The 27,690-nt window shown below is 33.0% G+C and overlaps 1 protein-coding gene across 3 annotated transcripts in view; it reads left to right on the top strand.

The window, feature by feature from the left end:
• Unc13c (unc-13 homolog C) overlaps window positions 1-27,690 on the top strand; it is a 601,300-nt gene that overhangs the window by 253,273 nt on the left and 320,337 nt on the right. For all 3 annotated transcript variants that reach the window (XM_058584813.1, XM_058584812.1, XM_058584814.1), the window contains 3 exons: window positions 21,218-21,387; window positions 24,433-24,548; window positions 25,947-26,110. In XM_058584813.1, the coding sequence (XP_058440796.1) occupies window positions 21,218-21,387; window positions 24,433-24,548; window positions 25,947-26,110 (450 nt within the window). The remainder of the gene's footprint in view (window positions 1-21,217; window positions 21,388-24,432; window positions 24,549-25,946; window positions 26,111-27,690) is intronic.

A 27,690-nucleotide genomic window follows, 5' to 3' on the forward strand; every position in this document is an offset into this window, starting at 1 on the left:
AATTCAAGATGGTATCCATGATGACAACAGCCACCACAACAATGGCATCAATGATTCCCAACAACAACAACCTTTGTGTTCTGGCAGTTTATGATTTCCAACATTCTTCTACATATCTAAAACTACTTAACTCTTAGAAGAATCACAATATTATGGACTTTTCTACCCTCACATTTATGTATGTGAAAAAGTAGTCTCAGACTTTCCTGAAAATACAGGTGGAAAGCTTTCAAAACTCCAACTTTTGCCTACTTCTTCCAAATACTTGATTCTCACTAAAGGTTCCTGAAGGGTTTAATTGGTACATAACAATATGGTAAATTTTTCACATCTTACTTATTGATTTCTGTATAAAAAGACATTACCCCAAAGAATATGCCATCTTAGTATGAAGCACTAATATAATAAGCACTAGTACTTAGTTTCTTGGGAAAATGGCACATCCTTTTGTTTTTTTTAATTTTTAAATTTGTTTTAATTAGTTATACATAACAGTAGAATGCATTTATGCACTTTGATATATCATACATTCTACCTGCATCTAACATTCTTCCTATTAGTCTTACAACATTTTGAGCATTTTTATATAGTTTTATATAGATTTTCATGTTTTCATATGTGTTAGTGTTACTTTCTCACCTAAGTTTTGGGATAGCAACCTCCTGAAATAATGTCAGGTACAAAGTAAACCTAAGAGTCTACTTCATGATTATTTCTAACCAATGAAAATCTTCATTTACTTCATTTACTTGCTTCACCCTTATTTTATATTTTTTTCTACAATGTTCTTCTGAGAAATTCCAAAGTCATGTCTTTCTTCTCTGTGCATACTACCTGAACATTAATTTGGGGAAATCAGATATTAATTTTTAATTAGTAATCCTAGAATGTTCTCTTGCCTGCTGCCTTTAGTCTTCACGACATGTTTGTTGATTTATTTCAGTTATGTCTCTATCCAATAAATTTTGATGGTGTTTTTGACTAAAATTGGACTTGGAGGGACAATAGAAAGGATGAAACTTATTCTGACTTAGTTAAAGCACTGAAATAAGTGGTAGGAAGTAACCTCTTGAGCTTTTTCTATGACTAGCTCCATCATTCGTTTCCACTCTGTCCTCCCAGAACTAAGTATAAGACTTAGAAAACATACAGTATAAAACTAACACCACCTCTGGGGAGACATCTGGCATGTCCTTTCATCTCAGGATGATTTATTTCTAAGGCCCTCACTTGACTTCATAGGTTTAATTTATGAAACACTGGTATTCAGAGATAAGTATATCTGTTGGTAAAATTCATCATAAAAGAGACATACAGTTGTAAAGCATCCTTTATTAAATACTTAATTTAAAGTTAGTGCTAATTTATAATTTTTTTTGCTCCAAAGAGGAATTGAAACAACTAGTTTTATTTTTTAGTTGTATATTCACTTGTCAGGATTGTAATAAAAGTAAATGATTTGAACCCAAACTACTTGTAATACAGGAGTGAATGGTATATTTTTAGAAAATTAAGGTGCTGATAATCTTTATGTACTGGCTCTCCAGCAGTTTTCAGAGATTGAACACTACTAAAGTGAAGTCTTTAAGTCCAGGTGGTTGTCAGTAAACAGTCAGAAAGAACAAGTCCCCAGAGAAGACTTTCTATTCATGGAAGAGAGATCATATGACATTGCTGATATTTGTTTCTTTTGATGTGCAAAAATGGCAGTTTCAAAGAGTTCAATCCAAAGTAATATCTTTTATTAAAATAAATTATTCCTGAATCATCAATCCTATATTTTTATCATCTAAATCACAGTAATTTTGTTCATTTTAAAAGTTAAGCTGTTTATATTTGATCAAATTGTTATTTTCATTATATAAACTTTTGAAATTATTAAATACATTTAGATAGATGTTTAGTAAACTTTTCATCCAGATGTCATAATTATATATATTCAATTTGTTTTTATGCCACTTAAGTTTGCATTTTGATGATAAATGATAACTATTCTAGCAAATAGATACCAACACCAAAATATCACAGGTCTTATCATGTATTTTGTCATATCTATGCAGTGACTTGGCTTTTTGTTTTCTTTTTGTATTCCATCTGTTTGGATTTTATATAATATACAGCAAGAGTTCTAGAAAAGAGTAAATTTAATATTTAACCAACAATATTGTTTATGAATTCTTAAGCACAGTTGCTCTATTCCCAATAATCGATAAAAGTTTAAATTTAAGTGAGAAAGTTAATTGGAATGTTAATTGGAATAGTAATTCCTTGATGATTAGTACTCAAGTTTTCTATGAGCTTCTTTCTGTGTTGCTTTACTGATGATATTTGGGACAAGAGGGATGCTTGTTAATAGTGTTTACCTCTAACATCATCTCTCTAGATGTAATTTTGGGGGCCAGATAAATTTTAGTCAGAAAGTTGATACAACTGTAATCTGGCCACTAACACTTCTGTTAGTGCTTCAGTTTCTTGGGAAAATGGCACATCCTTTTCTTTTTTTTAATTTTTAAATTTGTTTTAATTAGTTATACATAACAGTAGAATGCATTTATGCACTTTGATATATCATACATATATGGGATATAACATCATTTTTCTGAGTATACATGTTGCAGAATCATATTGTGCTTCTTTGTGGCTACAAACATGTGCTTCTTTGTGGCTACTGGTCATGTAGTCACATTTATACATAGGCACATTTCCTTTTCTACCAAAGAATGAGGAGGAAAATCTAAGAGAAAGGCAGGTTGGTGAGTACAGAAATGAATGTTGATTGGTATTATTTTCTTGCCAAAGATAAATTTTGTCTGTAATTTTAGTGTAACTATTTTTCTGTAGCAAGAAATACTCAGAGACTCTTTGGAAGTCTCTTAGATGTGGGGTGAGCCTTCTTATTAGTATCTTTTCTTTTCAAATGTTCTGGTATTACAAAGAGAAACTCATTGCATAAATGCTGCACACACGTATATCAGTTCATGTATAATATGCTTCTTAAAAAGTCAATATAATATGAAAAGGTAAGTTTTTCATTTTGCCTGATTAGAAAAGAATAAATTGCAATAATTCTTATTATTAATGAGAATATAGAAAATCAGGTACAAGGGTAAACTACACATGCTTTCTTAGAGACTATTATTTAGTAGCATTTGTGTGTGTATCTGTATGTACATATACACATAATAACTATAATACCATTCAGCCTAGCAAATCCACTTGTATCAATTTATCTGACTAAAATATTTTCAGATATCCGTTAATATACACATACAGGATGATATGTACAAGATAATATGTGTAATACTGTTATAGTAAATACCTGGAAACCATCTAAATGCCAATTATTTTCTATAGGGAACGAATGAAATAAGTTGCAGTCATATAATGAAGTATTATATAAATTAAAACAGAGTGTTGTGAATGTATTATTCAGAATGTATGCGATGTATTAAATTTAAGAAGTCAAAGTGCCAAATGGTATGTAAAATATGATTCCATATTTGTCACATTTAAAGAAGATACATGTAACTATTTTGAAAACAATGTTCCAACCTCTAAAACGTAACTAATAACACCAGACATTTCTGCTAAAATATTGACAATGATTTTCTGTGAGTTCAGTAATTATTGAACACAGATACCACAACAATAATAGTGCTCACTACAAAGAGAAATTGAGAAAGTGTGCTTTTTCTGGAAAATATTCAATATTTTTCAAAGTTTTTAAAGTATCCATGTACTTATTCAAAGTGACAATATAAGTACAAAGTAATGATAATAAAATGGATTATAAAGCACTATTATTTTCCCAAAGCAGTTTTATGTATTATCTGGTGCAACAGAGTTTTTAATCTTTAACAGTGTTCTTTCTTAAAATAAGAGATTTGGATGTAGGCTCTTTAAAAAATGCTTTTGGCATATGGGAATTTTATCTATCAAGATGCAAATGCTGCTGGGTGCTGTGGCATATACCTATAATTTCAGCAGGTCGGGAGGCTGAGGCAGAAGGATTGAGAGCTCAAAGCCAGCCTCAGCAATTGTGAGGCACTAGGCAACTCAGTAAAGCCCTGTCTCTAAATAAAATACAAAAAAGAGCTGGGGATGTTGCTCAGTGGTTGAGTGTCCCTGAGTTCAATCCCCAGGTACCTCCCCTACCGCCTTAAAAAAAAAGAAAGATGCAAATGCTTTCTGGGGCTTGAAATGGAGCAAACTGTTATGTGCATTTATGAATATGTCAAAATGAACCCCACTATTATGTATAATTATAATGCCCTAATAAAATATTTTAAAAATATTCAAACACTAAGACCTTCTCAGGAAGAACAAATAAATATTGAAAAGTTCTATATAATTGTAAAGCTTTATGTATCTCTCCATGGTTATTTCTATATGATTCTGGCCTATGTCCTGGTCATTTCCCTGTTAGCTCTTCTGTTTATTCTCTTAAGTTCATTTAATTTTTTCCATATCTCAGCAGCCTACCATTTCCAGACTTCCAGCCTGGTAGGTTCAGCCATGAGGAACTGCAGTGAGATTAAAATTGGAAGGAGGAGATAAGCCAAGGTCATTTCTTCCCTGCCCATTCTGCCTTGGAGGACATCACCAGCAATGTCTGGCTCTCCTCCATGACTCCAGCTCCCATTACGTGGCCTGCCTCTGTGGGGCCAATCCCATCTTTCAGTTCCTCCTCATGTTTCCATCCCCTGTATTCTAGCTCTTGTAACGCCACTTCTTCCCAGCATTCTTCCAACACAGGCTTGGTGTCAGTTTTTTATTGGCACAAATTTCTGGGGTCCTTTATTCTATCCTTTGACTTCTCAGCTATTTTTTCATAGTGTAAGCAATTTCCTGTATTCAATTCCCTGGGATTTTTTCTGATACTGGCTGAATTTTGACTGCATTAATATATTCTGATATATTTATACAAGTGTACTTTTTTGTACTCTAATCAGGGTCCTATAATCAGGCAAAGGCAATGTCTGTTTCATCGATTCCTCATGTTTGTAACCACAAAGAAGCACTAAGATACATCTTTCTGTGTTAGTTGTGTTTCACTTAATACCGATCCATAAAAATACTGTAGTGATCTGAAATAATTATGTAACTGAACTGCTTAGATTGTGTTTCTTCAACTACATTCACTTGTCCTGTGCATCTGGCATCTTTAGTGGTAGGCATTCACTCATTTATATTCCCCTCAAATATGGGGTACAGAAATGAGGGGTATAGAAATGAGCAAATTTTTGCTCAAATAATGTTGTCTTAATCCATTTGTATGTATACATGCAGTGAATGGTCAAGCAGTAATAAGAATCTTCCCATTTAGAAATAAGCACTTATCTCAAACTCTGAATCTGCTAATCAGGAGCACAAACGTAGAAAGCTTGGGATTTCATTCCCTTGATGAGATTTCTTACCTTCCTGGCCACAATGCATTCTGAGTTTGCAAAAAATGGTGAAAACTTCCATATTCTCCAAATAAGCTTATAGTATTTTTCTCACTTGATTTTCTACTTTAACAAGGATGAATTAAGTTAAAAAAAATAGCTGTTACAGTAGTAAAAATTTATCAAGACAAACTGAATATACAATTAAAAAAAACAATACTGGAGATTGAACTCAGAGCCTCATGCATGCTAGATATGCATTCTAGCCAGTAAACTATATCCCCATTCTTTCTAGAATTTTATTTTGAGATAGGGCCTGGATAAACTGTTCAGGATTGCCTTGAACTTGTGATCCTCCTTCCTCAGCCTCTTGAGTTGCTGGGATGACAGGCAGGTGCACCATGCCGAGTTTACAAATTACATTTTCTTAAAAACTATATTTCTTTCTTGGAAGTTAACTTCTTTCACGTATTTCACGTACTTCAAAGAATGCAACAATGGAAGAAAGTCTAAAAACACAGACTTCCATCAGTCAAATATGAGATTGAAAGAATGCATTCAACAGATACTTACAAGTAATATATATGATGTCTGTACTTTCCTGAGTGCTGTTCCAAGTGACACACATACACATATTAATTCATTTACTTATTATGGAAATATTATGACAAAGGTACAATTGTTATAGTCATCATTAAGTAGAAAGACAAAACTAATACATGGAGATGTTAAGTAATATAATAGTTAATAAATGATAGAACCAGAATTGAGTTTTCGTTTATGTGGCACTATTATTGTGGTATAATTTACATAGGATACTATTCACACATTCTAAGTGTAAAAATCTGGCTTTGTTCATTTAACACCATGATATTGAATTTTATCCATTTTATGGCATGTCTCACTAAGTTATTTCTTTTTATTGATAAATAATATTCCATTGTGTGGTTATACCACATTTTGTTTATCTATTTCCCATTTGGTGGACTTGGGTTGATTCCACATTTTTGACATATGATAATGCGGAATGAACTCTCAATCTTAATCAGTATTCTGAGTTGCTTCTCCATAATATATTCATGTCATTTTATATAACCACCATAAGGATAACCACTGTAAGAAATCTTGATGTTGCTATCTCTCTAATCACATAGGTAACTAAATGTGTAACATCATATATCTATAGGTACACAAATATATCTTACCATATGTGTATATGTATGAATGCATTCATATGTATACACAAATATGTATGAATATACAATCATGCATTGCTTAACAACAGGGATATCCTTTGAGAAATGCATCCATAGGTGATGTTGTTATTGTGTGAATACTATAGAATGTACTTATGCAAACTAATATGACTACAATGTCTCTAGGCAATACAATCTTATAAGACCACTATCATACGTGGAATTATTGTCACCCAAAACATTATTATGTGCTGTATGATTATATATTATAGTATGTGAAATTTTAAAATTAGAATTGTTACTACTATACTTACTGCATTATGTTGTTCTTTTAATGATCTCTAGTAAAAATTCCTACATTGTAAAATATATTCCTAAAACAGCATTATTAATAATTACATAAAATATTTTTATTAGTTTATATCAATTATTTAATCAATTTCCTGTGTTTGGATAATTAGGCTAATTAAAATTTTCCTTACATACTTGTGTCCACTCATTCTTTGCTGTTAAAGGCAGAGGATATTTAGACATTCAAAATATATAATTAGCTACAATTGAGTTAGTTATAATTAAAAGTCTACTAAGTGCCTAATATAGTTGTGAGTGTATTATATATACTATCTTTACTTCTTTTAAAGTTAATTGTTTGTATTCTAATTTTATTTATTGGGCATAGAGGCTCTGTATAAATGAATAACTTGCCCAAGGTCATATTGCTAGGTAAGTAACTCAAATGAATTTTTACAAGCATTTTTAACAAGTATTTTTTTTCAAGCTTGTTTTATTGTTCCATCATGTCTGATACATATTGACTTTGAAAGTAAAATGCAGCCAAGTATAGAGGCACACCCCTGTACTTCCAGTCACATGAGAGGCTGAGGCAGGGAATTACAAATTTCAGGCCAGTCTCAGCAACTTTTTGAAGCCCTAAGCAACTTGTGAAACCCTGTCTCAAAATAAAAAATAAAAAGGTCTTGGGATTTAGCTTAATGGAAAAGAACCTCTGGGTTCAATTCCCAGTACAAAGATAGATAGATAGATGATAGACAGATAGATAGAAAAAAAAAAGTAAAATGCAAAAGGGCGTAGCTTATAGTATGAATCACAGATGTTGAAATATTAAAGCTAGAATAGGATAACCACACAACAATATCAGCATACACTGTTCTGGACCCGTCAGAGTTATATTATCTTTTGCCCCTCATTACAACCAGGAATTTTAGAGATCACTGATGCATAATTCTTCATTTCTTAGATAAACTAGTTTAAGCAAATAATACATATCACCATTAAAAGAAAACTCAGATTTTGGATTATAAACCCTTTATTACAATGTTTATTAAATGTCAAATATATAATCAAAATTGACCTTATTTTCAAATGCAAACAAATGATCCTATTTCAACTATGATATTTATTCCCCTAGTTGGAACATGCATATTTGTAACATTTAAAAGGGAGCAAAAATGAAGGGCATGATTCCTCTTACCTGTGATATTTCTCTTAATTATTTAGTAAACAAATTTCAAATAACATTGGCCACAGGTACTAGGAAATGAAAAAAAAAAAAATCAAGAGCTCCCAGGGAATTTTGGGCATGACTCAGAAATGAAATTTTTTTCTGGGTCTTGATAGGTAAGTGTTCACCACATAGAAGAATAGGAAAAGACAACTTTATTTTAAGAAACAAGGTTAATATAGAGTCTGAGCTGGGAAAATATATGGTGAACCAAAAGCTGTGGTGAATAGAAACCATCCCACACCCTCACTATGTGCACACACACTCATGAGCAGGCACACACACACACAAATGCACACTCCCTCTCTCTCTGTCCTATTTTCTTCAGAGAACAATTTGATCCTCCTTTTTTCTGATCACCCTTTTCCTTTATTGTCTTTCTTTTCACAGCAAAATGGGCAATAAAGTATTTTCTTAAACAAATAAGATTTTTAATCTTTATTTTAAATATTAATTTTTATAAATTTATGTAATTTTACATTTCACATTACAATTTTATGATATTCTTTTAATATTTTAGTAATTATTTTATATTACTAAATATTGTTTTTTATCACTATTTCATAGTATTTAATTTTTAATATTTATTTTAATAATTATCAAACTTAAAACTTGACACAACATAAACAACAGTGAAGTGTTGAAAACAGTTTAACCTAACAGTCATACAGATGTCCTTGTTAAACAGTCATATAAATGTCCTTGTTAAAAAAAAGAAAGAAAACTTTCTCTGCATTGTCATTGAGTGTGTCCGTCTACTGTAATAGAATTCAGAGGTAACAGGGTTAGGGATCCTGATTCAATAACAAGTGAGACACCATTATTGCAAGGGAAGCAGGTTACATAATTCATAATAAATCATTAAGAGGAAATGTGAAAGTTGAACATCCCATAGTATTTCCATTTAGTGGGTCAGAGTTTAAGGAATTAAGTTGTAACTAGAGAATTTAATTACTGTTTGAAAGGCTGCCTTAGAATGGCTTTTAGAGGAGGTTTCTAGCTGATGGTTTTCTGAATCAATGCCCTGCCCTCCAGCCTAAGCTGAAATGAGATTATTTACAATTACTAGAATATATTTCAAAGGATCATTTTCTTATTGTTACAGAAAACTATAAAGAATACAATACAGATTTTCACTAATTCTATCACTTACATTTTGTCATATAGTAATATAGCTCATTCCAGTGCATATACATAGATACAAATATTCAAATATGTTTAACATTTCAGTCATCAATGTGTCTTTTAATAAAACCTGGTACAATACAAGTTAAAATATTACAGAATCTTATTTGATACACTCAAATTATGTAACTAGAAATTTTACATATTCTTAAGGAGCATGATTTTAAATGGTGACTTTACTATTTTTTTCTGATATAGTTACTATGTGAGACACTTTAATTGCTACACCTGTTACCTCTAGTGTAAGTGCAGTCTCCACTTTCCATTTTTGCATTTGAAGAATTGATTGCTGTTGCACTACTTCACCAATGATATTGTTTTGGGAATGGTTACTTGAGCAGGGCCTTATTTTTGTCAATGGAAACTAGGCAATCAGGCTTTGTGACTTTGTGTTATCTATAGGCATCTTTCTAAGAACAATCCATCTCAGAATGGGTTAAAGTCTGATAGTGATGAACCCAGCCAAATTCCATTTTAAGATTGGGAATCATCTTGTCACAAAGTTATGTAAAGTTCATTTCTGTTTTACTGTAAAATACTAAGATTTCTATTTGGCCTGACTATCTGATGTTTAAACTTGTTTGGAATTCCTGCTTGTGCTCTGAACTCACCCATGCCTGGCTCTCCTTGACCAGATAAACCTTCCCTTAAACCTCAGTAGCGCCTCATAAATTCTGATGTTGGCATCTTGATTTACTCTCTATTTTGAAATGTTAAACCATGTAGATCATTAACCTGCTCTCTGCCTTTGTATTATGTTTGCCAAAGTCCTGTTAGCTATAATTTCCCAAGACACCCTTTGTAACTTTCTGTGCTATAAAAACCTTTCTTTCCCTGAAAGCTGGGCTGTTCTCTAGCTGGGCTTTGGGTGAGAGAGCTGCTGGCCAGCTCTCTCGTGTACACAATGTAAGCTTGCTTTAATCTGGTTTAAAATTGGAGTTGGTGAGCTTTTCTTTACATCACGGGTTCAACAAGAGCATCAGTAAGGAAAAAATTGCTTTAATAATAACAGATATATATTTGGGCTACATTTAGGAAACTAAATCTAAAAATATTTGCAGTGAGTTCATTTAAAAACTTGGAATAAATAATTATTAAAAAATTAGTTAAGTGGATGGTTCACAAAAGAAAACTCTCTCTTTAAAGAAATATGGCACCTGTGAATTAAAAACCAAACCAAAACACACATACACACACACACACATACAAATCCCGAGTCAGAAAGGAAAAGTGTTTTCTTTTAGTTTGAGAAGAAATAAAATATCTTAATTCCATAGGGGCAACAATAGGCCTCTCTTTGTTTTTTTGTTTTTTGTTATTTTTAAGATATTGAATATATCGGACTGGGGATGTGGCTCAAGTGGCAGTGCACTCGCCTGGCATGCGTGCGGCCCGGGTTTGGTCATCAGCACCACGTACAAACAAAGATGTTGTGTCCGCCGAAAACTAAAAATAAAATATTAAAAGTTCTCTCTCTCTCTCTTTAAAAAAAAGGTATTGAATATATCTACATTTTTTATTTATTCTAAATTGTTTTACATGATGGCAGAATGCAATTCATTTCATATTACATATATAGAGCACAATTTTTCAAGATACTGATTGTATACAAAGTATTTTCACACCACATGTACTTAGGGTAATGATGTCTAACTCATTCCACCATCATTCCTACTCCCTTGCCCCTTCCTTTTCCCTCCTTCTCTTTGCCCTATTTCAAATTCCTCCATTCCTCCCATGCTCCCCCTTCCCCAGTCTCCATTATGAGTCAACATCCTCATATAAAAGAGAACATTCAGCCTTTGGTTTTTTGGGATTGGCTTGCTTCACTTAGCATTATATTCTCCAACTTCATCCATTTACCTGCAAATGCCATATTTTATTCTCTTTTAATGCTGAGTAATGTTCCATTGTGTATATATACCAAAGTTTTCCTATTCATTCATCTACTACTGAAGGGCATCTTGGTTGGTTCCATAATTTAGCTATTATGAATTGTGCTGCTATAAACATTGATATGAACTAGGCCTCTCTTTAACAATGAAAATATATAAAATTAGATTCATGAATCCCTGTTGATGACAAGAATTATTTTTAATTAAAGGAAAACTAGAAAGCAAATCACTTGGCTCTAGCAATACATATTTTTTAATCAATCATTTGTGCTACAAAATATTTTATTTTCTTATTGATTAAAGAGCCAAATCTCTAACTGGTAAAGTAAGCCAGAGTCATGGCTAGCTGATGAATCAGATGGAAAAAGTCTAATAGAGGAAGATTTTATAAGAAGGTGTTTTCTATCTCTAAGGTATATGGTAGATTTTTTTTTCTCTAATATCGATGATGTACCTCTTGCTATCAAATTCTGCTGACTATAAAAGCTTCATTTCTCTGAAATGCAACATTTGTATTTTCATTAAAGTCATGGTTTGTATAACATATTTTAAACAGTTAAGGAACTCCATAGAGCACATCAAGAATAAGAAATGATAACAGTTCATAATTTAAATTTATTTTAAATCATTTCAGATATTATAAAAAAATAACATACTAGGTTTTTATGCTTTTTAGACTTTAGTCAATTAGAATTTTATTCAGTTTCATATTAAACCACAATTGTAACTTAATCGAAAAAGATTCATTGATTTCATTCAAGAATAATATCCAGTATAAGTATTTCTGATATTTTCTGGTAGTTCAATGTTTCTGTAAGTTTATCCCATCTTCCTGATTTCACAACTTTACTGAAAGCTGTTCACATCAGTTTCTATGATAGTGATACTGTTGTTGAGAATCAGGATCCCCATCAGGATTCCCCTGGTGTTGAAGACTGAATACTGGAGAAATGCTGATGCAAGAGCAAAAAAGTCTTATTTAAAAGATAAAACAGAAAGGCAGAGACTCCTCCACAGAGGAGGGGGTCCAAGTTGGTGCTGAGGGAGAGGGAGTGGTGGTGTCCTGCCCCACTTATAGATTTTAGATTTCCTTTGTTCTCATGCCCCCTTCCTCCCCTTATCTTGCCTGCCTGACCAAAAGGTGGAGTGATCCAAGGGCAATAAAACTACCCAGGGGTTACTAGCAGGAATGGAGCAGCCCATGGGGCATTCATTAACTACTCCTGGTGGGGAGGAACAATTTCCAGGAGGCAGGTAACCTTGGCAACAGGTTGGAGGAGAGGAAGGTTCTGTGGAGGTATTAGCTTTTTATTTCCTCTTGAATCAGCCCCTCCCTTCCTGACCCAATCACTCATGGCCTACACTGACTGCCCTTTGCCCCCCACCCCCACTAGTAAAGAAGAAAAGAGAACAGACTTCAACACAAGACTCTTGCTTATATGTCATTGGCAGATCTTTGTCAAATGCCCATCTCTTTTTGCAAGAGCAAATGAGAAACTATGTATAATTAGGAAAGGAAAGGGATACATCTTAAAAGATTAAACCCACTTGAATCTAATGTACAAAATATGATATGTCAAGAGCTTTGTAATGTTTTGAACAACCAATAAAAAAAAAGAAAACAGGATCTTGGAAAAAAAAAGATTATTGTATGGGCAGGCACATAGTGTCTGCTACCTTTCACCTCTTTGACCACTCAGTATTTATATACAACTTTTATACTCCTCTGTTTACTTTAAGTAAAATAAATACTTTTCCAAGATAAGTGATCTCAAAAGTATATCTAGTGTGCTATAACTAACTTGAACTCCAGGGTCTCTAGGTATTTTACCCATAAACTCTGGATTTGGTTCTTTGTTGAGCCTGTGACCTATGAATTTAAAACAAATCATTCTCCTCTAATACTCTTAATATGTTATTGTAGAGAAAGAAGATAGGACAATGGCATTTTCTCATTCAGTAAAAGGGAAAATGGAAAATACAGGACAGTTATTGCTGTAAATAAAGAGTACTGTTGAACAGGTATACTTAGTACTTCTTGATCCCAGTAGCAGAAATGGTTATTTGGATAACTAATCTGGCAGGCCCTGGTACTTCTTTCTGGGTGAACTTCTTTTATTGATTTTCCTCCAGATCCTTGTATCTACACCCGTGTAGATTTTCCATATGTATTTTGTTAGTGCCTACATTCAAGGTGGGTATTATGTACGTGAAAGTAAATTTAAAAAAGGCTCTGAAAATAACCAGAAAACATTACATTTTCTTTGATACCCATAAATTGAGACCTTCCCAGTAAATCTAGGCATATAATCTTCCTAGTTCTATTTGGAGCCCACTTCCCATTGCTATGAGTTCAGGAACTCAGGAATTTAAGTTCAGCTGCAGCCAAACATTTGACAATAATGTTTCCCAGAAAATTTTCCAGGCTTCCATGAAATGGGCTTTAAAACAGTTTTATGAGTGAATAGACACATAAACCTGGAAATATTAACTCTAAGCTATTAGCACCTCTTCTGAAATTCCTCTCCCTTAACCTAATGGTTGTAGCCTCAGGCCCTGCAAAATAATAGGCCAGGGTGAAGACACCTTTAATCCTATCTTTGCTACCAAACTCTGCCCTCCTGTCATTTAGAGACCTAGGAAAGGAAGGTGCTACAAAAGTCCTGGGGCAACAATTTTCTCTATTTGCATTTGGTAGCTCTGCCTATATAGGCATATTTTTGGATACAGAAAAAAACAAAAACAGGCTTTTGCTCAACCCTGCAGGGCTCCAAATTATTATATTCTCAGTCAATTTACATTGCAGGATGCCAGCAGAGTGAACCTTTTTTGGTACAGTTGTGCTCCTTTGCTTCTCTGTCTTCAGACTGTGACTCTAGTTTTTATCTCTATTGCTGTATGTATTTGAAAGTAGCAAGATTTAACAAGCACATGCCAACATTCTGGATTTTTTTCCCACCATTCTCACTAAAGAAAATGCTGAGTTGGCCTGTGGATAGAGATCATAGATATAGCAAGCAACAGCTTGACCAGATCTTCTGCTCTGGCATATCCAACCTGTAGTGATTAAATCTTTCCTATCTGTCTAATTATCTCCTCCAGAATCAATTCCATATTTCAGGTTGTTTTACTTGTACCTTTCTTCATGCTTTAAAAATTATTATCATAGTCACTATTCTTAGCTGCAAACAGCAGTCTACCCTGGTTACTTTATGCACAAAAAGATTATTTCATAGACAATTACATAGATCAAGAATTGTTAGAAAGGTCAAAGTGCCAATTGCTGAAGCTACTATGTAGGAAAAATGTTCAGTTATATCATGATGTTTCTTTGGGAGAAACACCATGACCACCATTCCTCAATACTTTTGCCCTTCAGGACTAAATACCAGAAATTCTATATCAAAGTGCCAAAGCTTCTATACCAATGTTTCAAAAAGAGTAGGTCCTTAGAATATTGCCATTTTGTCACTTTAGCAATGTGAGTCCACATCTTGTTGGACTACAAAGCAAATGTGTGGATTCTAAAAGAAATCTAGGAAGGTGTGTTATCTAATTTTAATGTTGAGAAAGAGAAGCTTGAGGGAATATGTAACCAAATAGGAAGCAGAATGCTCAGAGATGATAGGCATCCCTATGTGGTGACTCTTCACATCATCTTAAACTAAATCTCTGGTCTTAATCACAAAACCCTCATATAATTCCTAGTACTTGAAGCAAGCAGCTCCACTATTGTCTTTACCCTGTTGGGGTAAAAATACAGGTTTCTGACAGTTAAGCCTAAAAAATGACAGCAAATTTTGTTTAAATAGTCCTCAGAATAGCTCTATGGGAAACAAAGAATGTAGGATCTGGCCAGTTTTTATGAGAAAAATAATTGTTAAATATATATGAGTAAATAGTAATACATACATGTTGCGATGGGCAAAAGGTGCAGTCCAGGGGGAGAAATAAAGAATGTCCATGTGCTTCTGCCCTTTTCAATGTTTTATTTACTCAAATCACTCAATACAATTTCACTCCAAAGGTTCTTAATCACGAAAATGACAAGCCTTAATAGTAGGCACTACAATAGACATAGTCAATTCACAGCAAACAATTCTAAATTAATTCTAAGCACTGCAAACACACTTAATCATGACAGGCTCATGACAGACATTCCTTTTGCATGTTAAGCTCAAGTGTCATATCAAAAGTCTCAAGTCTTAGGCTCTAAGTCCAGCAGATGCACACTCATTCAGACCATGGTGATCAGATCAGGAACCAAGGCAGACTTCTTCTGGGGTGGAGCTGACAGCACCATGCTATTTTATTTATCTTAATTTCTTCCTATAGTCAGTTTATAAAATACATATCATTACCCCCATTTTATAGAAAAAGAAACTGAGATTTGTTGTACTTAAAACAGGTAGAAAGTAATTACTAATTTTCAACCCTGTTTAACCCAATGAATAATTTTATATAAAATAGTTCATAATGACACATTTTATGCTAAAACAAAATAACATTATTTATCATTTTTATATACACACATATATGTAATTTGAAAAATCAGTAAAATGTTCCAATTTTTATGTAAAGGAGAAGTAAAAGTATTTTATATGTATTTTAATATGTAAGGACTCTGAGACAACTACCCTAGGATACATAGACTGGTTGATACAGGCTGCTTCTTTACTTTTTTTAATATTTATTTTTTAGTTGTAGTTGGATACAATACCTTTATTTTATTTATTTATTTTTATGTGGTGCTGAGGATGGAACCCAGAGCCTTGCACATGCTAGGTGAGTGCTCTATTACTGAGTCACAATCCCAGTCCTGATATAGGCTTCCTTTTTTTAAAAAGAAATCTTGTTAATGTTTTTATTCTAATTTTTATATATGACAGCAGAATGCATTACAATTCATATTACACATATAGAGCACAACTTTTCATATATCTGGTTGTATACAAAGTATATTCACCATTTGTGTCTTCATACATGTACTTAAGATAATGATGTCCATTTCATTCCATCTTCTTTTCTACCCCCATGCCCCCTTCCTTCCCCTCCCATCCCTTTACCCTATCTAGAGTTCATCTATTCCTCCCATGCTCCCCCTCCCAACCCAACTTTGAATCAGCCTCCTTATATCAGAGAGAACATTTGGCATTTGGGTTTTGGGGATTGGCTAACTTCACTTAGCATTATATTCTCCAGCTCCATCCATTTACCTGCAAATGCCATGATTTTATTCTCTTTTATTGTTGAGTAAAATTCCATTGTGTATATATACCACATTTTCTTTATCCATTCATCTACTGAATGACATCTAGGTTGGTTCCACATGGTTCCACTATGATCAAGTAGGGTTTATCCCAGGGATATAAGGTTGGTTCAACATACTGAAATCAATAAATGTATTTCATTACATCAATAGACTTAAAGATAAGAACCATATGATTATCTCAATAGATGCAGAAAAAGTATTCAACAAAATACAGCACCCCTTCATGTTCAAAACACTAGAAAAACTAGGGATTATAGGAACATATCTCAACATTGTAAAAACTATCTATGCTAAGCCCCAGGCCAACATCATTCTAAATGGAGAAAAATTGAAAACATTCTCTCTAAAAACTGGAACAAGACGGGGATGGCCTCTTTCACCACTTCTATTTAACATAGAAGTGAAACACTGGCCAGAGCAATTACATGAAAGAAATTAAAGGGATATAGATAGGAAAAGAAGAACTCAAATTAGCACTGTTTGCTAATGATATGATTCTATACCAAGAAGACCCAAAAACTTTCACCAGAAAACTTCTAGAACTTGTAAATGAATTGAGCAAAGTAGCAGGTTACAAAATCAACACCCATAGATCAAAGGCATTTCTGTATATCAGTGACAAACACTCTGAAAGGGAAATGAGGAAACTACCCCGTTTACAATAGCCTCAAAAAAATAAAATAAAATACTTGGGAATCAACCTAACAAAAGAGGTGAAAGACCTCTACAATGAAAACTACAGAATGCTAAAGAAAGAAATTAAAGAAGAATTTAGAAGGTGGAAAGATCTCCCTTGTTCTTGGATTGGCAGAATTAATATTGTCGAAATGACCATATTACCAAAAGCATTTAATTCCAATCAAAATCCCAGTGATATTCCTCATAGAAATAGAAAAAAACAACAGTCATGAAATTCACCAGACTTCTTTTTAAATTAAAAAAGAAATTGTTAGATCTTTACACTTATGCATAGTAGTTGGGTTCATCCCCCCAAAATCAGATATGCATGGAAGTCTATCTCAGTTCATGATCCCCCCCTTTTCCCTCCCACTTTTCACTTTTGTCCTCCTGCCCCACATCTCTTTCTGCTACTCTACTAGATTTCCTTCCTCTTGTCTATTAATTTTTTGATTATTCTTTACATAATTCTATCCTTCCCTCCCCCTTTCCTTTATTTTACTCTAGCTTCCAAATATGAGAGAAAACATTCAACCTTTGAGTTTAGTTTGGCTAATTTCCTTAGCATGAACTTCTCCATTTCCATCCATTTCATTTACCAGCAAATACCATCATTTCAAAAAAACATATTTTTAATGGTTGAGTAGAATGTCATTTTGAATATATATATATCACAATTTCTATTTACGGGTATTGGATTGATTCCACAATTTAGCTATTGTGAATTGTGCTACTATAAATGTTGATGTGACTATGTCACTGTACTACACTGATTTTAGATATTTGGGGAAAATTCCCAGGAGTGGGATAGCTGGGTCACTTGGTGGTTTCATACCTATGTTTTGAGAAATTGACAAACTGCTTTCCAGAGTGGTTGTAATAGTCTACAGTCTCACCAATAATATACAAGTGTTCCTTTTTCCCAAAAACCTCTCTAGTATTTATTGTTATTGGTATTTTGGGGTGGGGGTAACTGAGATTGAGATTGAACTCAGGGGCACTCAATCACTGAGCCACATCCCCAGCCCTATTTTGTATTTTATTTAGAGACAAGGTCTCACTGAGTTGCGTAGTGCCTTGCTTTTGCTGAGGCTGGCTTTGAACTCGTGATCCTCCTGCCTCAGCCTCCCAAGCTGCTGGGATTACAGGCATGCACCACTGCACCCAACTTGTTATTTGTATTCTTGATCTTTGCCATTCTGACTGGAGTGAAATAGAATTTCAGTGTATTTTTGATTTGCATTTCCCTGATTGCTAAAGATGTTGACCATTTTTTTCATGTATTTATTGTCCTTTTGTATTTCTTCTATTGAGAAGTTCTGTTTAGTTCCTTTGCCCATTTATTTACTGGGTTATTTGTTTTTTTTCAGTGCTAAGTTTTTTGAGTTTTTTGTATATTCTGGATATTAATACCCTATCAGAAGAGTAGCTGGCCAAGATTTTCTCCCATTCTATAGTCTCTCTCTTCATGTTCTTAATGGTTTCCTTACCTGTGCAGAAGCTTTTTAGTTTAATGGCATCCCACTGTTGATTGTTGGCTTTATTTCTTGTACTTTGGAGGTCTTATTAAGAAAGTCTGTGTCAGCACCGATATGATGGAGTGTTGACCCTATGTTTTCTCCTAGCAATTTTTTGGTTTCTAGTCTACCTGCTAAGCTTTGATCCATTTTGATTTGAGTTTTGTGCAGGATGAAAGATTAGGGTCTAATTTCATTTTTCTACAAATAGCTATCCTGGTTTTTTCAGCACCATTTATTACAAAGGCTGTCTTTACTTCAAGATATATTTTTGGCACCTTTATCAAGTATCAGACTGCTATAGATTTTTAGGTTTGTTTTGTGTCTTCTATTCTACTCCATTGGTCTTCATGTCTGTTTTCATGCCAATACCATGGTGTTTCTGTTACTACAGTTCTGTAGTATAATTTCAGTTCAGATATTGTGATGCCTCCTGCTTCACTTTTCTTGCTTAATATTATTTTGGCTATTCTAGGTTTCTTATTTTTCTGAATTAAGTTAAGAATTATTAATTTTTCTAATTCTGTGAAGGATGCCATTGGCATTTTGATGGGTATTGCATTAAATCTGTATATTGCTTTTGGTAGTATGGCCATTTTGACAACATTAATTCTGCCTCTCCAAAAACATGGGCTGTCTTTCTATCTTCTAAGGTGCTCTTCATTTTCTTTTTTAAGTGTTCTATAATTTTCATTGTAAAGTTCTTTTAGCTCCTTGGTTAGATTAATTCCCAAGTATTATTTTTCTTATGTTATTTTGAATGGGATAGTTTTCCTGATTGCTTCCTCAACTGAAATACTGTTGGAGTATAGGAAAGCTATTGATTTATGGGTGTTGATCTTTTAGATACAGACTTTTACCCATTGGTAGAATTAGCAAGAATAAGACCATTTTAAAAGCAGACTGATACATATTCTTTCATTCAAATACTTGAGTAGTTTTGAGATTGGAAATATAATTGCTGAAAATGGAGCGCAAAGTTTCTTTGGTAAAGTTCTGAACAGTAACTACAAAAAGAAGAAAAAAATTCTCTTTTGCTTTTCAAGAAATTTCAGTGTCTAGTAAAACATGCAAAACACTTGATGTTTTTATGTAAAAAAGAGTTAGTTCCTGAGCTGAGATAATTATTAATGGGTAATATATCTTCACTAATGCCTAGTGGGCCATTTTAATTCACAAAGTTTCGCCTGCATATGACAGGGTGTCTAAATCTCTGGCTTAGCTCACTGAATGCCAATAGTGCCCTTAAAGTTTTTATCAACCAAAAAATTTCCAGAAATCATTGAAATGACTATTGGGACTTCAATTCACACATAGGCATTTATATTCCAAATTTAATTCTTACATGTCTTCATCATCTTGCTTCAAAGTTTAATAGGAGAGTTATTTTACTGTAAGGAGTTTTTAAATTTTTATTCCTTGAACCCATTTTGCAGTTTAGTGAATGCTGTGGATTTCTTTACAAACTTGTACTTTTTTAATGCATAAAATAAAAGAAAGATTTGAAAACAAAATCAATTATATTGAAATAATACACACACACACACATATAGTCTCCTAACATGTGTAATGTTATATGTAAATTATTATGATTTCATTGATAACATAATACTGCAATGATTTGTTGCCTTTCTTCAAAGTTGAAAAAAATAATAAAGATGGGTTTGTTTGCTTTTTTTTTTTAATCCAAGTTCAGGAATGCCCAGGACCATCCATAAACCCCAAGTTAAAGACTCCTCTTCTATATGGGATGCATGTGTACAATATAGTGGAAGCACACAACTGAACATGACTAACTGGTTCAAAAAACAGTGAGAAGAAAGCATGTGACTAGCTGATTCTTAAAGAATGATTAGTTATCAAGTAGAGAAGCATAGGGAAGAATATATACAAAAATCACAAGGTCAGGAAAGACCACAATATGTATAAACAAAACCAAGTAATTTGCTTCAACAAATGAAGGTGGAAGAAACCTGAAAATGAGGTTTGGACTAGAATGTGCAGTTCCTTCTTATTTTTTCTCAGTTCATTCCTAAAATCAGAAATATGTTACTCTAATTCTACTTATCCTTACCTCTGTACATACTGGGATTTTTATTTCATCAAACACCTGCACATACTATATCATCATTTTATATTCTGTGAAGTCCACTTTCTCAAAGCCCATTGCAATAAAATCAGGTTAATATTTTTTGATGGAGAATTTTCTGAGCATGACTATGCTGTCCAAGAAAACTGTTGCAAGTAGGAAATATGGCATAATTGAAAATACACCAAGCAAAGTTCGCTGTCCTACATTTGACTGTATCTGTTTCAGTTAAAATAAATAGGGCAATATGAGATAGGATTTTTTTATAACATGACTTAATTAATCAAACTTTTCTTCACTAAACCTCCACTGGATACTTACAACATCTCATGGTTGGAATGTGTCAGTGAGAAATGTCATTTATCATGTGATATGTTATGTCTTTCTGGATTAGATAGATTTACAATTAGGTGCTAACATCAGATGCCCCTTAGAACTGTTTTCAGTGGTTACTAACTATATACATTTATTTTCAGTGAGTGCCATAACTCCACAGATCGAATCAAAGTCAGAGTGTGGGATGAAGATGATGACATTAAATCCAGAGTCAAGCAACATTTCAAAAAGGAGTCGGATGATTTTCTGGGACAAACAATTGTAGAAGTAAGAACACTGAGTGGAGAAATGGATGTCTGGTATAACTTAGGTGATTATCTTTACATCTACTTGAAAACAAGTTTTAAAAATATTCCAGAATGTCATCTATTATATTCACATGTAGGTAGAAATAACCAATGTCTAAAGATCATTCTGTTGGACTTTTAGGTGGAGTAGTTTCATTGGCAATTAAAAGTAACTGTTCAAATTTAGTATTACTGAAAGAGATTTGTAAATGGGAGATGGAAAGAGAAAACTCAAGGAACTAACTGAATGTCTTCAGAGAAAATTCTTCATTTTTAATTCATAACATATGGCTTCAAAAACCTTTGCCCAATGTTTGGGGAAAAATAATCAAGTTCTGACTTAGTGCTGTTTGATTGATTTCCTTCTGGTCTATTAATGGAATTTTGGCAATAAAAATACATTTTGGATTTCTCTCAAATCATAACGTAAAAGCACATTTTAGTTGATAAAACCATTATGCATGTGGATTCAGCAATGACTCTGAGGATGAAGATATTGAGATAATGTTCATTTCATGATTTTTAAATTAAATTTTATTATATCAATAAAGACAAGTTTTAATATGACTTTTACTAGACTTGAATAATACCCTAGAATCTTCACTGATGTTTTAATAGTAGTAAAAATACATTGGTTACCCCAGTTTCTTCAAAAGACATGATACAAAGATCTCTTACTGAAATCCTCTGATTTTTCACTTTTTGAGGGCTGGATGGTCATGAGTCAATGGAGAGTTGACACAGTTCGAGGGTTACAAAAAAGTTACCACCCAGGAAACCAATATACTTTAGCAAATTAAAATGTGCTTTTTAGCTTTTTTAAAGCCTGCTAACTCTGAGCAACATAATAGTTGACAAACTAAAAGAAGAATGTCACAGAATTAACAAAACTCTAAATTACATAATAATTTAAAGAGATTGAACTTATCTGGACACAAATGATTCAAGCTATACTGAGAACCCATTACCAAAAATATTTTCAAAATCCTCCTTAAAGAAATTGGTCTGTCTACATCATTGGGGTAAAATTTTAAATCTACATTATCGTGACATCCTCCTACATCTTGTTTAAATTATTAAATAACTTTATGTATGAAAACAGATGTTACGTAAGGGTAAATTTTAGGCCATTAATTGGGTACAATATTCATAATTTATATTTTGTCTTAAGAGGTTTACTTGTGCATGGATTTTTTTCCCCCCTAGCATGTCCTTGAGTTGAGGCAGTAAAGTTATTATCAGACTAAAAGTCCCTAGTTTGTTCTTTTAACAAAACATGAGAATATGTTCAATTTGCTAAGGACTATGAATGTGCCGTTACTGAAATCAAACGTCCAGTTTTCATGCTCAAATTGTTCTTTAGTCTATGTGAGGATTATGTCACTCAATACATTCTCCTCTGCCCAGTCACCCTCAGTAAGTTCTTTTTTCCCTTATTGTTGATGTTTAACCTAAGGGAGGGAGAGAGGTGAGAAAGAGAGAAAAACAGGTTTTATCTTTCTGAGCGTTTTATAAAATCAGTATGTTCCATCCTTTCATTCTTTGTACACCTTTCTTCCTTCCTCATGACTTAGAATTTATTTCACCACACAAAGTAAGACTTGGTCAAAAGCCCTGGGTGCCCAAGAGCTTCCCATGGGTCTGTTGGGATAATGATAGTTAAAAATTAAAGACCCCGTTTTCTCCCCTGGAGCTCTGGAAAGAGGTGGGTGGCAAGAAGATCCTAGGCCTTGCATTGTTTTAAACACCAGCAGAGAACTTTAGTATTCATTGAGAATCAACCATTTCTCAGCAAGTAGGAAAAAACTCTCATGATCCTCATACTAAGAAGGATCTTCAAAACACAAGGACTCTTCAATAGTAAGGATGAGAAATCAGAAGGCATTCTACAGGAGAGAGTAGCTCTCATGATTTAACTCTATCTTACATGGCTAAAAAAAGTCTTCACCACTGACTTGGTGACACCTTACTTAGATCCTATTTCTCACTGTGAAATGGGTTGGCATGTCTTTTTATATTTGGTTTATGAAATGAGTAGACATTCCTTTTCATATTTAAGTTATGAAATGTGTATCATACTTCGATACTCACCTAAATTCACACATTAGAAATTTTGTGACTAAGACTTTTTTTTCAAAGCTACCACTTATATTATAAGTGCTCATATACATACACTATTTAACTTAATTCATTATATATTGATCCTATTCAAATAAGTAATTAATCCAATATTATATTATAAATAAACAAAGGCTATAGACAGACTGTAGGTCTTATGAATCACTGATAGTAGAAATTGATAACTGATTTTTGTTGTTTTTAGCCAAAACTTTGTCTATCTTTTCAAACCCAGAAAGAAAGAGAAGAAACTGAGAAGAGCTTTTAAGTAAAATAATTCCCTATCTAATATTCAATCAGTGAATTAGACAAAGGGAAATGAAGGGAAGGGGTGATGGGAACAGGAAAGAGTAGAATGTAGAATATACATATGTGTGTGTGTATATATATATATATATATATATATATATATATATACATATATATATATACATATATATATATATATATACATATATATATATATACATAACTTTCAGATATAACTTTCCTATGTTCATATATTAATATATTAATACATAGCCAGTGAAACCCCACATCATGTACAACCACAAGAATGGAATCCTAATTAGAATAATTTATACTCCATGTATGTATAATATGTCAAAACATACTCTACTGAAATGTATGCCTAAAAATAAAAAAATAAAAAATAATACTATACTTTAGCCTTCTTGTTTTTGATTGCCAAATATTATATTTAATTTCATTGTATAAAATGATAAATTACACAAAATTTATATCAGAAGAGTAGTATCTTCTGATTAACTTTTTCTATAAGGCAATTTAACAAGCACAATGATACAATAAACAAATCTTTTAAGTTGTATTTAGGGAAATCATGGCTATTTAATCAAATATAATTTATAAAAATAGATTTTCACCACATAAGCCTTTTTTTAAGCTTTTGAAAACTTGAATAAGAAATAGTATATTTTTTGCTTTATCAGAGAAACGGACAGATAAGTCAGCTGTATCTGGAGCCATTCGATTGAAAATCAATGTGGAAATTAAAGGAGAGGAGAAGGTTGCTCCATACCATATACAATATACATGTTTACATGAGGTAAGTAAGTTATATTTTATTAAGAATAAAACCTAGAAAAGAAAATAGTTTTGATAATGGATCATAAAATAGTATTATATTCAAAAAGAAATCATGGAATTATATTTGTAGAGTAGTTCCTAGTTATGACTCTGTACTATAACAGGTGATATGAGGTGTTCTAAATCCCAGGTACTGACCCCGAAGAACTTTTCTTCTAACAAGGATTCAGAACAAGCTCATGAGACAGATATTTTTAAAGGGCCAACTCACAAGTTTCCTGTGTGCCTCTGTACAAATAAATAGGCCAGTAACTTTGGGCTTCTATTATATGCTTTGCATTAGAGTAGATTGTGGTGACACTGAAGACTTTCTTAGATGCAAATGATGCTTGTCCTAAATATCAAAAAAGGTAAGGTAAAACTGAGGAATATATCATTTCACATACTCAAAACGATCAAGTACTCTTCCAGTGACAAAAAAAAAGTTTGAAATTGAAAAACTGCTTTGATTTTTTTGTGCATTATATTTCCTAAATATATCTATGAAAATTTATACCTTTAAATAGTCGATACATATAAGCATTTGCACCCAATTTTACTAAAGTAAAAATGAGAAACTGCCTTTAAGTCATTTACCTATTATACAGTAATCAGCCATAGGGCCTAAACTTCTTTACTACAATCCATTAGTGATCTCTTTCCTTCAAGAAGAGTCATTTACTTTTCAGACCAATAAAAAGAAATCCCTTGAACTAGCATGATGGGAGGAGTCTGGACTTACGTTTTAGGTAGAGAATATTTGGGTTTAGAGAAACAGCATTATGCTTAACTTTTTAGAATCTTTTCTGGTGGTTCAAGGACCAGAAAGAACTGAAATCTAAGAGAAGTTTTTTCAGTTGATTCACACTGCATCCATACAGCAGTTCCCAAATTGTTAGAAGCAAAAAGAATCTGGGGATAGTGATATTTTTTCCATTATTACATTTTCAAGCATTCATTTTCAACCTCATTTCATTGCCCCATTGGTTATCATTATGTAACTACATTCTGTAATAATGTAGCCAAAATCACATTCTTCCAGGGCACTATAATTGACTCAGAGTCCATGAATGTAAAATATGCCCTATCATGCAGCTATATTTACATACAAACATTTTTATTTTCTTCTGAAAGTATTTGGGTATGTACAAAACATGTGAATAATTGATTCTGTATAGTTCTAACCAGAAGTAAAGGCATCTTTTGAATAATAAGTGAAGTGAGTTAGAATAAAAATCTAAGCTAGTTCTCTGCTTTTAGATGCTGATAAAACATTAGAAGAGATGGCATTGCAAGTGTATTTTACTGAAAGTTATAGTTAAATATTTCTAGCTTATTCTGAGGTGTCACTGAACAATTGAAAACCACTTGCTTTTAGAATCTGTTCCATTACTTAACTGAAGTGAAATCTAATGGTGGAGTGAAAATCCCAGAGGTCAGAGGGGATGAAGCCTGGAAGGTTTTTTTTGATGATGCATCCCAAGAAATAGTTGATGAATTTGCCATGCGCTACGGGATTGAATCCATTTATCAAGCCATGACGTAAGTACTATCTAATACCTACATGGTCAGCAATCCCCGTGGAATTCTAAAGAAAAAAAAGAGAGAGGAAGAGAGCATTCATCTTACTTCTAATTCAAAGAAAACTTTGCTTAAGAAGATGGTCACAGTTTATTGTGAATGATTGATACTGACTACCTGCTCCTATAACTGGAACGGTATTGGGGATTCGGTAACGCTCTATCATCCTCCTCTACCTTTGCTCTGTTTTCACAGTGTGGTCCCTTGATGGTATCCATAGCACCCAGAACCTCGAAATGTAAATTCTCTACCTGAATCAAAGAAATTCTGAGGGTGGAGCCCAGAAACCTGTTTTAACAATCTTTTCAGTTGCTTCTGACAACTTTAATGTTCAAGAAATAACACCTTATTTGATATTTGAGGAAACTAAAGCCCTGAAGTATCCAAAGTTAGACAGGAGGTTAATGTCAGTGATATATCTAGAAACATTTTAATGTCTTATGCCAAATATTAGAATAATCAATCCTTCTTTTGTGATTTAGATCAGTGCCCCTATTTCAGTAAGACAAAGATCTATTGGGTCCTGATAGAAGCCAAACACTTCAGTTAAATACAGTACAACAGAATTGACTTTGAGACTCCTAACCCTTACTGAGGAGCTCAGTCAGAATCCAGAACTGGGTCATTACTTCTTGTAGCTTAAATTCTAAGATCTGGTCCAAGTTTGTAAATGCATTTGGTGCACATGTATAATGTATAATATATAAACTATATGTATATATTAGATGATTTTTCTTTTATATTGATGACACGGTCATACTTGCATGTGAATTGAATAGATGTTGAGCCAGACAATCAATATAATTAATTTTAATGAGATGTGAGTAGAACCAAAATCAGTGTTCCTCCTTAAAGTTTATTATTTGTGACACTTAATCACTATTTATAATTCCTGAATAGCATAACTTAAGAATAAATGAGTTTTTAAAAAGTAGTGATAGAGAAACTGTGTGCTTTTACAGTTTTTAGAATGCCCTGATGTTAAATAGTAAGATAAACAGATTCTTAGATGTGAAGAATTTAACTTCTAGTCCAAATCTGGAAACTCTGTTATTAGATCTCTGACTGATGGTCATTGTCCATCAGCTTGCCCATATCCAGTAACAAGGGCTCGCTTTCCATGCAAACTACCTTGTAATGGGGCAGCTACAAGGGAAACTATGACTTTGCCATCTGGTTTGTCCCATGCCAAAGGCTGTAACTCAGCAGAATACCTAGTATAAATTTTGAGTGCAATTAAAATTCAACTGTGATTAACAATATAAAGTAAATGAGCTGTTCTGTCCAAGGAAATTGAGGTTAACACAATCAAAGCAACCTGCATCTGGAAAGAATCCCAATAAAAGAAAATATCATGCTGAATTTATTACAAAATATTTCTGTGTACTAATGTCAGATTCCTTAATTTCTGTTTTTTTTAATATTCTAAGAAGCACAGTCATGTTAATATAGAAAAATGGTAAATACATAATAGTTGAAAAGGGAATCAGACCTCATTCATTTTTTTCTTGCCTCTGAATCTGACTAAATAATAAGAATAA

This window comes from Marmota monax, unplaced genomic scaffold, assembly GCF_021218885.2.
Source record: "Marmota monax isolate L192 unplaced genomic scaffold, Marmota_monax_Labrador192_F-V1.1 WCK01_AAM20220418_F8-fsc00001, whole genome shotgun sequence".
In the NCBI taxonomy this organism is placed as follows: domain Eukaryota; kingdom Metazoa; phylum Chordata; class Mammalia; order Rodentia; family Sciuridae; genus Marmota; species Marmota monax.